We start from the raw sequence: 14955 nt of genomic DNA, 5'->3' as shown, positions 1-14955 counted from the left end.
CTTAGAGTGGCCAGCTCAATCCCCGGACATGAGCCCCATTGAAAATCTGTGGTGGATTATCAAAAGGTCTGTTTCAAAGCATAAACCAAAGAATTTAGAAGAATTAAAAGCAGTAATTCAAGAAGAATGGGACAAGATTACCCCTCAACAGTGTGAAAGGCTCATGGGGAACATGCCAGCCAGGATTAGAGCTCTACTACGTGCCAGTGGCAGGACTACTAAATATTAATTTGATGATGTGATGGTTTTTTTTTTTTTGTTCAGTTTTGAACACATTCTCTGTTATTTGTTGACTTTGATACCGACAATGTTGAGAACTGACATATTGAAACTGTCAAGAATTTAGTTTTGTTAGTTTTTCTTGTAAACAATAAACAAAAAAATATAATTTGTATTTGTTTGTATCTGTCTAATGCAGCCAAACCTTTTGAAACACAAAAAAGATTTTTCCACAAATATTTCATGATAATATTTGAGATTGTGTAAAATTTTAAGGGTGTCCGAAAACTTTTTTCCACCACTGTATAATCGAGCCAGTACAATACGGTATAGTGCCAAAACTTGTGCACTGAAGGATACTGCAATGTATAGAGCCATGGTTGTATTGTTTTTGTCTGTACACGTAATTCAAAAAAACATCTATGTAAATTTTAATTTAACTTTAAACAGCATCTTGTGACCCCATCTCTGTCTTAATTTTATACACGTGATGCTAGTTTGTAATATATGCCGTTTTTTGTGTTAAATAAATTTGTATGATTGAACTTTGTAATTTCAAGACAGCAATGAGGGGCTGAATAACTTTAAAACTTTTTTTTTTTTTGTTTAAATGAAGATTTTGTTGTTTCCCTGGCGCAAAAGGGCAAATAAATAACAACAACAAAAAAACATTGGTATTAGTTATCGGCCAAACTGTTATTTCAAACATCTGGATTGGTATCAACCCAGGAATTTACAATTGATGCATACATAGATTTGAAATTTTCTGGTGGTGGATAATTAGATGACAGAAGGAATATCTTTCGTTTTTGATGAAGGTATTAGACATTGTAATAAATGAAATAATAACATAACAAAAAGAAAAAGTAAAAAAAAAGTCATTATGAGAAATTATTTCAAAGAGTAACTGATTCATGTGTTCGATTAAAGCAAATCCACTGTAAATACAGATATGTCATCTGGCCTCAGTGACCTCTGAAGAAACACTTGAGGTTATGTGGTTCTTACCATCGGACCAGCAGGCCATGCTCCAGAAAGTTCTTCAGGTTGGGTAGTGTCTGCTGCAGGTCTGGGGTGGTCAAGCCATGTTGATATCTCAGCTGCAAGAAGAGGGAACACATACTGTGTCATTAACCTCGAACAACCCACCACATCGTACATCCTACAACCCTACATATAGTGTGTGGCGGGCTCGCACTGCTGTGAATCACTTAGACCCGTATTCACATTCTCCATGTTTGGATCTTATCCGGAGAAGAAAGAAATACCACCTACAGGAGAGGTCTGAAGTCTGCATTCTTTCACCGTGACACATCTCTACTCTCCCCATCAGACCATTACTCATCTGGACACACAATGGGCATCCTTCCCTGATAACAGGCATGTGCGCTAATATGTAAGGTGTGTGGAAAGACAGGGGGATGAGATGCGGGTGGCAAGAAAAACCAAACTCGCTGTTCAAACATCTGGATGAAATGGGGCTATGAGAGCACATTAGAAACCCAATTACATTCTCCCATGATCTCTCCCTCTTTTTTTCAGTAGACCCACTTCTAAATTTGGCCTTGAACGTTCCCTCCCTCGTACCACAGTGCTTTATTTTATGATGACAGAATCAAATCCAGTAAAAGAAAATCAACAAGGCCACCTTGAAACTCTAGCTCTGGTGCCAGAAATATCTCCTCTAACAGTTGAGCGATGTCACAGCGAGCCAACTCTTGTCCCGGAGAGTTTATTTAACCTATATTACTGAACAGCAGAGGAGCATCATGCCGCACGTCCAGCGTATATCTCTGAGGCCCCTCTGTCACACACACTGCCCGCGCCAGCTGACATCTGTTTTGTTTCCACTTGGGTGCCACGGCAACCACTCTGCTCTTTACACACACACACGCGCGCACACACACTTCTGGTGAAGAGATGCAGCGCACATGACTCTGACACATCACTCACCCAGGATAACTGTCTCTTCATATAGGAGGACATGATGGACAAATGACATGATTATAAAGGAATTACAGAGAAATAAATCGTTGAGGTGCAGAGGGCAAAAGTCACGTTTCCTTGTTCTTTGTTTAACAGTTTAGAAAGAGACAAATGGTTTTCAGGGTATCAGTAGCCCCCAGGACACATCAATACCTGTTTTCTTGTGGTAACTGCTGTAATATACATTCACGACCACCAAGCTAGCTACAGAGCTAGCTTGTGCCTGACAGGCTGTGTGCAATTTTCCGCAGAGCACTGGCAACACGAAGGTCATTTAACTCTACTAAAGGTGGGATAACTTTGTGTTTGTTTACGAGTAAGTGCATGTGTTTTTTGTGGTGACGAGATGAGATATGGCAGAGTTAGTCTCTAAAGAAAACTCAAACTGTGCCAATATGGCAACATTTTGCATTTGAATTAGATGAAAGACATGTCCTGACTGGCTATCATTCTGAGATGAACCTTTGTCAGATGCCCTGTTTTTATTTATGCCTGTTGCTTGCTTTGAAAGCTCTGCAATCGATTAGAAACAGCGGATTCGTTAAGTTGAAATGAGGAATTATTCGATATGATGCCTCCTTATTTCACTACAAAAACCTAAATAAGGTGTCAGCGGGTTGAAGAAAGATCACCAGGGAGCTAAAAGATTCTGGTAACCACTGCTAATAACAACCTACTTCCTTTAGGCAAGAAGATAGAAAATAGTCTTTATTGGTAAATAATGGAGGAGACACTGGTGGTAGCGGTTGCTGGACACCCAGAGCTATATGGCCCGACGATAGACAGCAGGTTGTCAAACTGCCCCCAAGTGATTCTAAAATATTCCTAGAAACATCCATCATGGAGGCGAAGCTCCTGGACCAACTGGTGGTACTCCCCATGACCCACCCTTTTATTTAGGGTTTCATGTACCCACACAGATCTCTGATTCCCTGTGCCCAACAAACTATCTGCTGACAGCCTCTCACCCTCAACTAGAGCTAAATCAAGTACCATCTGCCTGACCATTTTAGAAACTAGATACTAATTACTGTGGTGAAAAAACTGCAGATTGATTACATAGGAGGGTCAGTGTAAGGAGGTGATGGAGTGATTGCCTGGCAACAATAAAAAGGCCCACTAGTGGCATTAAATTAAAAAAAAAAAAGGCAGTGCGGTGCCTCGTGTTTTGCAATGTGCAAAATGCTTTCTGTGTGATCAGGGCCTTAGTGGATTCAGTGTGGACAGACAGCTCCAATGTTTCGGAACAAAATGTGATAGCTGGACGCTCATTGAGTCAACTGCAACTACATCTATTAGAAAAATCTGTTATACTCGTCCGGTGTAGTGTTTAGCTTAATATCAGACTAGTTTGAATTTTTTTTTACACCTGCCCATATACAGCTACACATAGTAGCTCTTGTAAATCTTGATTAATGGCAGAAGGGGTGACACAGGAGGAGTACACACTGGCCACATGTGCATGTGTGTCGAATCTCTACATAAAATGGCCAAATCCCTTTCTGTCTGAACAGCTGCCAGAATAATGTGTAAACTGTATGGTATGAATGGTATGGTATGTGTGTGACATGTACCAAAGTCTTCACATGTCTGTGATCAATGTTCCAGTGTGTTTGCACATGTGTGCGTTCTGGCCTCAAAAGGTCTGTGTCCGTTAGGGGAGCCACAGAAACCACAGTCATGACAGTATCAGAGGATGACTTTATCAAAAGAAGCTCAGAATGAGGGGTGTCATCTTGAAAACCCAGATGGTGATGGAATGGTCAGAAACCTTGGAGAACAACATAAGAGATCCATTCATGGCTCAGAGTAAACCTCAGGGTCTGACCAAATGACGGCGCTGTGCTGTCCACAGAGCCAGCTGAACGGAATTGGGTTTGAAGCAGAAGGCCAAGATCAATAACACCACCAATTTAGAAACAGAAAGACCATAGCAACAGCAACACTGAGTAGGGGGGCTTGCTTGTTCTGTGGCAAGATGCTAAAAAAAGGAAAATCCCCGATCTCAAGGAAATCTCAAGGTTACGGTCTAGAAAGCACAAATAAGAAATCATGGATCAGATATGAGCAAAGAATAAACATTACGGCTTTAGGGAAGGTAAACAGTGTTTGTTGGGTATACTGTATGCTTTCTTTGATTTTCAGTCAGAAGGCGTAACAAAATGCTGTCTATATATTCCATTAGTTGGCCTGAGTTCTGAAGTGTGTGTAATAACCACACTGCGTGTCTGAGAGGAGCCCTATGTCAAATTACATGCCTGTATGTCTGAGTGTGTGGGAGAGACAGAGAGCATGAGTGTGCATTTGTATGCGTGCCTCCTATTGTTTTCCTTATGTGCAGAGATCTTGCTAAGCGTGCAGCGTACAGAAACTGGATATGGGTGAAGACAGGAGAGTGATGGGTGACATCACTCGATTGCTCCAAGCGCACCTCATTACTGTAAAGCTTGCTGTGGGGGATTAAAAAATAGGAGGATGTTATTGGCTGGTCCAAGATCCTTCATAATGTCTGCCTCTGACGAGCCAACACAGAAGAATATGAAACGCTACCTGCTTGCATGTTCACTCAGGCATTTGCCAAACCTCTGCCAGTGGGCACCAGCAACACTCGAGCTAAGTGTCTGGTTGGCAGCAGTGCAGAGCCAGCAGCACTGGGTGACTCCTGCTTCACACTGTCTTTGTAATGAGATGTGTTAAACACATCCAGACAGTTTGGAAGACTGAATACTGCAGCCCTACAGCTGACCCAGCACTCAGCCAGCCAGACTCTATCAATATTCATAAACTGGTCTGGCCCTCCCTGGTGGAAGCTGCATTAAGTTTCTCCTCAGAGTGCACTCTATGTGTATATATGTGTGTTGCTCATGGCCTTCGTCCTGGGAAGGCATATATCCTGGATGCTGGCTGTCGAATATGCAAACATCAACCCCGCTCCCTTCTTCTCTTCTCACTTGAGACAGGCAAGAAAAAAACATTAGTGACCCGGCTGTGTCACCTACAACTGTGTATTAGGGCCATTGTAGGTTGAAAAAATAATAATAAAAATGTGGCCTGGAAAAACTAATAAAATATAAAAAACCTTGGATATTTTTTGTGATTGAAGTGCTAAATTTATGTGAAAAAAGTGGTAATTTTTCACAAAAAAACATGAATATTCTGAGATTGATGCTGTAATTTTATTAAAAGAAAAATTAAAGATTAAAGTGGTAAATTTAAAATAAAAAAAAAAAAAAAAAAATATATATATATATATATATATATATATATATATATATATATTCTTTGACATTAAGGTGGAAAATTAAGGCTGAAAAACTTAAATATTCTCTACGATTAAAGTGGTTAATTTATGCTAGAAAAAACTTTAATATTTTCTACGATTAAAGTAGTAAATTTGCAAGAAAAAAACTTAAATATTCTCTTAGATTAAAGTGGTAAATTTGCAAGAAAAAACTCATATATTCAGAGATTTAAGTGGTAAATTCAAGAGAAGAAGACAAAACCTTGTAGGGAGCCAGGCTGTAGTAGATGGGTGAAGCTCAGGACTTTCACCCAGGAGACTTGGGTTTGTGTCCTGTGTGAGTCACCATTACTACATAGACTTTGTCGTTATTCTACATCACCTGACTTTTTGGCAGTAAATTCATGAGGTTTTTCCACTAAATTTACCACTTTAGTCTCACAGAATATCTGTGTTTTTCTGTAAAAATCCCCCCCTTTCCTTGGTCTTTATTTTTATTTATATAATTTAAACTATAATCACATTGTAGTCATATTGAGGCAAAGAGAACAGAGAATGTTGTAAAAGAGGAAAAAATGTGTGAGGCTGCCTAACGACATGAAGCTGGGTGTCATTTCCGATTGTCGGCGCCATGCAGGCTTTGAATGTGGGACGGAAACAAACAGCTGAGCAGGAAAGTTTAGATTCTGGTCGGTAAACCCAAACAGGTCTTTGGAAGTATGTTGTAACTGATATGAAGCAATGTGTTGTCATCAAGGTGAGGCAAAAAACACAACAACACGACAGGAATGAAAATCCACAACCCAGCAAAATGAGTATCTAGGAGAATGTCTATACAAACACAGCAATGAGAAACAACCTCCGAGTGTTACTATGTCAACAGCTCCAGACCAGATCATACAAATTGCTCAGAATCAGACCACTTGAGACAGCTTGTCATTTCTAGTTTCCCTTTCATACATCATTGTGATGAATGCCGGTGGAGTCCTTTGCGTGCTTGTGCCTATGTGTATGGAAGAGTGCCTTCAGGCTGCTGGCCACGGGGTTCTTTGTAATGGGGCTAACCAGATCGTGGTGAGAAATTCCCAGAGCCCATTGAGGATGGCTGAAAGGAGAGAGGAGTTGGTGGGAGGAGGGGGGGTCTTTCACATGATGACATAGTGAAACAGATCCGGCCAGGTCTCCCCTTTGCTGCTCACACCTTTGTGTCTGGGCACTCCCTTCCCTATTTAGCTATTCAACAAAGCCTACTCAGGGCTGTGGAGACTTCCGAGCATGTGTAGTGGGTAATCGGCTGGTATCACTCAAGCGGCAACCTCCAGGGCTGAAGAATGAAGCCAACGTGGAGGTGCCAAACTGCTGTTCCCCTTATAGCCACTTGAGGCTGGCTACAGAAGTGAGTCAGTCTCAATAGACTTCAATGTTAAAATGACCAACTTTAAAGCAGCAATAAACATGTTTACAGCCTGGTACAAAACACTGTTTTGGTCTTTATAGCTCATTTCCTCAGCCATGACAACTGTACAGGAGAGTTACTTTTTATATAAATCACCCGTTTCAATTTTCTGGAGGCTTAAAGTTACACATAATTAAGGGCGCGGCCACTCTCAGTCAGATCCACCCCTCCCTCTTCCACAGCTCCACCCTCATGTCCAAGTAAGGTCACTCTGGCAACAGCCAAAATGCCAAAATCAAATGCAAGTACACAAACAAACAGGTGATGACATGGTGGCTACTTCCATCATTTTTATACAGTCTATGGTATGACTGCAAAGTTTGGTATGAGTCTGTGTGAGAGTTTAAAGGATGAGCACAGCTGACCCGTTACATCTGAGAATTTGGGGACTCATCCTCATCCATCTCAAAGATAAAGTTACAGCCCAAAGAATGCAGCAGTGTATACAATCCCAGCCTGCCAATCCACTGGAGCCGTGACCACACATAAACACCCTCATACTGACTAGAGCCGGCGAGAACCAGTCAGTGTACAGTACATGCCACCCATCATTTGGCAAAACCTGCTTGTTTGCCCCGAGCTCTGTACAGAGGCTAAACAAACACAGTCTGGCTTATGCCACGTATTACTGTTTCCCTGGGTTTGTCAGTACTAATCACCCTCACTTCAGACCGCAAATGTGGGCGGGCTGCAAAGAATTTTTGAGGTTGATTGCTGGTGATGTGGTGTGGGAGGGTGGCCCAGGTAACAAAGCTCACCTCCCCCCTCCCCGCCTTTTGTGCTATGAGGTCACCATAGGAGCCACTTGTCAGCGCAGACATCCTAAAAGTTCAACTGGTGCCTGTTATTAGCGTCATCTGACAAGCGGTCTTCCATCGTCACTGGAGATGTGCAGTGGAGGAAATCTGGGACGCAGGATATTTTCATCAAGAGCGTTGCGTTTCGTGTGTCAAGAGGTTAAAAAGTCTCCAAATCAAACCCTGGAGTATCCTGTGCATGTCTGACCTGCATCATGGACAATTACCCTGTGATTTATAATCAGCAGGCTTTTGTCCACTGGGGTAAAAATAGAAATGGTTATTTTACAGAGTACATAGGTTTTGCATACTCCCTGGGGACGATAATCAGGGAGCTCATTAGGTGCTATGACAGCTTGTTATAGAGGGGCTAACCAGGTGTTCCTCCCTCCACCATCCCTCTGGTCAAACTGTGGACTGGATACTTCAGCAGAGACCGTGAGGTTGATGCAGACATTAGTCTCCATGCATTCAACTCATATGTAGAGAAGTGGAGCTATGGGAGATAACCTGCCACTGACAATATTTCAGGGCTGTGCCTCTCCTGGTTAAGATGACTGATTCATGAACAGCTTACATACCAGTGAATAAAATAACAAGCTGTAAAAACAAATAATATTATAAGAGCTGAATGATACATGACGTAATAAAATATCCTGCAAAAAGTCATAAACATCAGTGTAGACTAATTTGTTAGAGTTTGGAACAGGAAATGTTCCATTATAATGGAACAGTTCCTGTCGCTTCTGCCAGGAAATATAAAGTCTGCATGCTGGGCTGTTAATTATTAAGCCAAAGCTCACAGTGTTTCAATAACCTGTACGGCAAAGTCAAGCTGCACAATAAACTAAAAAGGTAGGGCTGTAACAACTTGTCGATGAATTGATTAAAATTGATCATAAAAACAATTGGCAACAAATTTCATCATGGTTTAATTCGGCATGCACTGTGGAAACATTTCCTAAGGTGAGGGCTTTAGGCCAGCAAATACTGTGCCTTGTGTAGCTCAGGTAATGAATTAGGGTGCTTTCACACCTGCCCTGGTTCGGTTCAATCAAACTCTAGTTCGTTTGCTCCCTAAGTGCGGTTCGTTTGGGCAGGTGTGAACATAGCAAACGCACTCCAAAACAACCGGACTGAGACCTTCTTGAAAAGGTGGTCTCGGTCTGGTTTCAAATGACCTCTGGTGTGGTTCGTTTGTGGTGAGAACGTGTTCCGACCTGGATCTGAACCAGCTGCAGTCACATGACACATTGTTTGGGTTAAACATGAGCATGTTACAGTCCTGGAGGATTATTAATGTGCACCTCCTCCTGTACTGCCTTAATATGCACATTCAGCACATCCAATGCATCAAAACATTGTTTTCTAGAAACAAGAAATGATACAAGAAATGATGCACTCGTCTGTCTCTCTAAGCATTTGATTCAATGTAGCCAGGCCCCTGAGGCTATTTCTGTCGGTTACATTGTTCAAATTAACCAGTAACTGTGTGTTTTTATCCATTAAAAAGGACGCAAGTCTGGCGAAGGCGAACGCTAATCAGCTGAAATTAGGTCAGAGAGACACTGGAATATAACGTAACATCATGGAGTTTTTCAAATATATATCAGTTACTATATTATTTCCCTTTTAATCTCAGTGCATGACTGCATCCCCAATGCCCATTTTTTTAATTTCATTACAAGAAGATGAGGAATAAATTTCGTTTCTTTAATAAATTGCTTAAAATGATAAAATGTCACTTGCTTCTTTTGATCTGATTAATAATTGACTAACCAAAGCAATAAGCTGCAGAATAATCGACAGTCAAAATAGTTGTCAGTTGGAGCCCTATAACTAGTTTGTGGATGTAAAACACACAACCTTTAACTGCAGTTAATTGCTCTATTACTATTAAAATTTGACACATTTTGCTGATTAAATCAAATAGATTATAAATAAAGACTGTTAGATTCTAATGTACCATACTATTAGCTAATGGTGCATGCAACACTATTTGGACTGATATGGGTGGTAATGTATTCCTCATAGATTTTAATATGTGTAATTTCAAGTGAGACGTGTAATAAAACAGTTTCTTGGCTTGTGAGAGTGGCTTTTGGGCATCTATGGTGTCCTTTGGAGCCGTTTGGCTGGCGCACCAAAACCACATACCCCACACAAAGTTCATGTTTTTTTCATGATTAAGCCCAAGGAGCTATTAACTCCAGCCAAGAATTTGCCTGCAGATGATTTCTTCACACTAGACTGCAAGCGCCAACTTTCCTCGTGGCAGCAGGTGAAGTTTTACTCTTCTCATTATGATGGTCGTTAAATTTGTGTACGCATGTTCTCGTTTTAATCCTCTCATTATGCCTCTTTGTTTCTCGTTGAACTGACTCACACAGTGGCACATCGATCCAATTATCGTAAGTTTTTGTTTACAGCTCTGTGAGCCACACATAAGCTCCGGATCCTTTTTTCTGTCTGCCAACAGATCTGCCAACTCTTCGATGTCCAGCGTTGAGGAAATAAACAACTCATTCAACTCAGTGGGCCGATATGATTAGTTAGAAGGCACATTAGAACACTGTATTTACACATACAGAGATTTTCGGTCTGATCTATTGTTTTGACATTTCAATAAACAGTTCGACTTGTTCAGAAGAATCACAGCACAGCACTGACGTTATCTTTTGTGGCCAAGCTGCAAAGCCAGACCTCACAACTTTTATGTGATACCAAGTATATTTACTTGAACCCAAACCTTTAATTAAACAGAATTATGTTTGACTATCACTTTGAACATAGGGAATCAAACTTTTTTTTTAATTCTCACCTTTAAGCTGAATCAGAAAGTGAAAACTCAGTAGTTACCATGACAACTGCTCTTTAACATCTCATTTAATCTGTACTTGTGCTACACGATATCTACTCTAACTTAACTGTGTTGCTACTATTAGGATACATAATTAAATCCAGTGCTGGGGAGTAACTAGGTACATATTACATAATTACAAAGAAAACTGAAATCTGTTACAGTTACTGAGAAATGAATATGTAATTAAATTACAGTTACTAATAAAAATGTTGGCGATTACAAAGAGGCTACTTCCAGATATTTCCTTTTTGGTGAGAGCTTATACGTAGAATATAACATTCATTCTGTTGCTGTTCATCTTTTTGGGCAGGATTGCCTTCTTTTGGCATATACCTGGACAACACGGGTCAGCTAAACTCTTGGGACAAATTTGAGTGCAACACCATCAAAGGTAGAATGGCTTACATGGAGCTGATTCTACATTTAGACAGGCTCCATTAATTTGGCAGTATGCGCAAAAATCTCAGGAGTTGTTTCAGACTGGAATTTGCACCACCTCTGGTCTGCCAATCAAACAATGTGCATTGCTCGAAGCCAGTGGTTTTCAAATGGTGTGCCGTGGCACACTGTTGTGCTGTGATGCAAATCCAGGTGTGCCATGGGATATTATATATATTCAACTAGGCTTATACAAAAAGTTATGAATTAATTTTTAATTGACTATATCAGTATGTTGGATGCAAACCCATCTCCAGAGGTAAACTCTACCTAGAAAATGTGATTTAATATAATTTAATTTAAAAAAAAACCTTCATGGGAACCTATTTGTTGCTGTTCACATGTGGGAATTAAAAGTGTGTAACACATCACATTATCTTACATTATCTTACATTATTCCCAATTAAATGGATGTGCTATTGGTGCTTTGATATAATTTTAAAAAGTTTAAAATTAATTCTTGAATCATTTTGTTAATAAATATGTCATGAGTAATAGTCGGTTGTCAATTGTAATTTGATATTAGTAAATAAAAACAAACATTTATGTCATGATAGGAGTGATAACACGTTATAGAGGCTGTTGTTTACAGGTATATATATAGGTGTGCCTTGAGATTTTGGCTCGCACTTTGGTGTACCACTGCTTAAACAGCCTGAGTATGGTATGCACCTGTGCCAAGTCGACTACGCCAAGGCGGGTGACCATGTCGTCGTACAAGAATGCCTTTCAGTGTTGGAAATTCAATAATATTTTCCTTCTGAAATCAGAAAAGGGCTCTGACATTACTGTTCACTGTAAAGCTTGTTTACTTGCGTTAAACATGCTGTCAACCTCAAAATTAAAAAATACACCCAGAACCATTAATGTTGTCCATATTTGTTATATAAAAAAAGCTTTATGGAAATATGGTGTAAGTTTATACTTTATGGTCTTATCAGCATTTTCTTCAATGTATTTTGCCTTGTGTTTTTTTTTCTCACAACTTCATTTGATTTACAGTACACAGGATACCCCCCCAGCTCTTTCTAGCTCACTGGTGGATTTGAAATGGTTGATCGTGTTTGCTACAGTGCGGTGCTCCAATGATTCCGCCCATCTGGCTTATCGTGGGCACGTAATGAAACTCACTCTGTCTGTGCAGCCTTCACTCATCCACTAAATAAGTTAAAGTGAAATGTTGACCAGCGTGCACACAAAATGGCCGAGACAAAGTGACTGCAGATGGAGGCTGTGAGAATGATGGTAAAGATGTTTTACAGGAGAGCGAGAATGAGATTATGTTAATTCCAATTGCTCCCTAATGTTTTCCTTAAATGTGTATTTATAGCTATCCTTTGTTGGTACTGGCTGACCTGCTGTATTTAGATTTTACATTTGCAGCTTTACATCAGATAACGGTAGGTAAAACCTCACACGGTGCAATGGAGGCTCTAAACCTCAACAATCATGTGGTGCAATGAATATGAAATCCAACTTGATTAATCACCGCAGCCTTTCATGTGTCTCAATAAATATACAGAGCGGGGCTGAAAAGTTGTTTGAGTCTGGCTAGAGTCATATAATTCACTCACAACAGAAATTCACTTCCCTGAAACTCAGAGCAGTTTCTGGCCTTGAATACGTGCCACGGTCATCATTGTTCAGCCTTTAAGCCAAACTGGGAATCTGGATTCATAAACACCACAGGCGTTTGCTTACCACAGAAAATATCTTGCCACATATTCAGCGTGTGAAGAATCACCGCTGTCTCATACACGACTTCCAAATGGTATTTCTTCATTTTCCATGCTAAATTTTGAGTTAAGATTATTATTTCATTTCTAAGCATTCAGTTACATTAGATTTAGACCGGGAAGGAAATGCCACACTGAAACGCTGACACAACATAACGACTAGGGCAGTGGCCTAATAGTTAAAGAAATGATTGTTCATTCAAATGGCCCGGCTTCACGAGTTACAAAGGGCAAACACAAAGAGAAAAGACAGATCAACAGAGTTTCACACTATTACTACCTCTGTGTGTGGAGTCTATTTTCATTACAATGTTTAGAGGAAGTAAACCTGTATAGGGACACTTAAAGCAAGGCATTGTAAAATAAGTCAATTCAAATTAAATGCTGTACAGAGTCCACCACTGAAACAAAACTTTCATTGGCAGAACCGTGTGTATTTTTGCACTGACCGGACAGAAGTCGGATCGAGCCTTTCAAGTCATTATCAGATTTTATGTAAATGTTGACTGGTTGATAAACTGCTCCCATTAATTCCAGAAATGTGTCAAGACAAGCAATAAAAAAAACAATAACTGATGTCAGCAGTCCGGGGTTTAAAAAAGATTGATTACACTTACATCACACAGATTCAACAGACCATCCTGACAATAAAACAAACACTCACTCTGGTTTGTTTATGATGGATTTTAAATTCAATATTTTCGATATGAGCTTCAGTGGTTGTTAAAGTCCATTTAACAAAAGAGATAAATAGTGCGTTTAGGTTTTTAGCAATCAGAGGCAATTCTGAGTGTGAGTGTGTGAAGAACTGTATGAGCAACATTTAGAAAGTTCAAAGGGACTAGCATGACTGAAATGTGACTAACCGATATGGTTGGTATGGCCATAGATCCCCTCAGTTTTCAAATACACTTTGTATTTATATAGTATACTGCATAGCTGCACTTGCTAATGATAAATAATGTAACAGCCTATAACAGGTAATAAGTTTTCAAATATTTTTCTTTCTGGCAGGGGACACTCAGCAGATTTGGTCAAGGGTTCCTCCAGCTTAGGGCAAGTTGGATTTAAGACTTTTTTTTAATGCCGCTCAGAATGAAATTTAAGACCAATTTAACAATAACAATAAAAACAGAAACTGAAATCAATTACTTTGGGTGAGGGACAGTTTTGCCAATATATTTATTGTAACATAAAACATTGGGAAACACCTTTTGGTTGGTTTTCTTGGTGATTTTGTGTTTCTCACTCAGCATGCAAGACTTCACTGCCTTGACTCCCATCGTGCCGAATTTGGAGAGACTTTTTGCAGAAACTAAAATGAGCCTCGTCTTTTACCGATTTCAGACAAGCTGAAAACATTTTTTTAGATGGTCAATTTTAATTGAATTTGCATTTCCCCCTGTCATCCAGGGTACAGTGATAGCAAGCTAGCAGACAGTGGATCCTCTGCTCTGAGTATCCTGGCCAGAAACAGATACGAGTATTGTTGGTTCCTCTATCCTCACCTGTATGATGTTAATCCAAGAGGCATTTGGTAATTTGCTAGTAATTATTTTGAGATTTTACAATAAAACATCAGAAATAAAAATAATTCCTAAAACCCAACTTCTGAACATGTCTATGTCTGAACATTTTAATACTTTTGAAAGACTGTTTTAAGACATTTTAACACCAGTTAAGGCCTTGTTTTTATATGAATAATTGAACTCAATAGCTTTAAAGGCTTTTTAAGGATCTGTGAGAACCCTGTGGTCCCCTCCCAATGTTGACTCAATGGCTACAGCCTTGCCTGAAATTAAATGTCTAGCGTAAAGGTGTCATTTGGTTTTTGTTTCAAGGTGGAGACTGGGTTCTAGAAGAAACTGGGTGAAATTGCTGTCCAGCTACTTAAAATCCTTAGATGACTTTGAGCTACAGGCTCATAGCAACTTTGACATTAATTGCCTTCCAAAGTCCTCTCAAGATGTACAAAGCCTAAAGCCTTTCACTTTCATAAACATATCCACACCTCTGGACGATTAGATATCAGTTAGTCAAGCAGTATGTTTAAGATTATGGTGTTTGACTAAGTTATTGACTTTAGCAGCGGCCTTATCACTGTAAGATGTTCAAGAACCAAAGCAAACTCAACACACACGTGTCCATGGGAACTGCCTGACTGCATAGTTCATGCTACATGTTTAAGCACTTCCTTAACAGCTGAAATGTAATATTCT

General features: G+C 39.9%; 1 protein-coding gene across 1 annotated transcript in view; it reads right to left on the bottom strand.

Moving 5' to 3' along the window:
* The window catches only part of uvrag (UV radiation resistance associated gene), a 125229-nt gene that overhangs the window by 16776 nt on the left and 93498 nt on the right, over positions 1-14955 (bottom strand). Inside the window, exon 14 of the mRNA XM_049593148.1 lies at positions 1228-1319. Within this exon, the coding sequence (XP_049449105.1) occupies positions 1228-1319 (92 nt within the window). The remainder of the gene's footprint in view (positions 1-1227; positions 1320-14955) is intronic.

The sequence above is a fragment of the Epinephelus fuscoguttatus genome, linkage group LG12, assembly GCF_011397635.1.
Source record: "Epinephelus fuscoguttatus linkage group LG12, E.fuscoguttatus.final_Chr_v1".
Classification (NCBI taxonomy): Eukaryota; Metazoa; Chordata; class Actinopteri; order Perciformes; family Serranidae; genus Epinephelus; species Epinephelus fuscoguttatus.
Note: the sequence above shows the minus strand (reverse complement) of the source record. Positions and strands in the feature narration are given on the sequence as shown.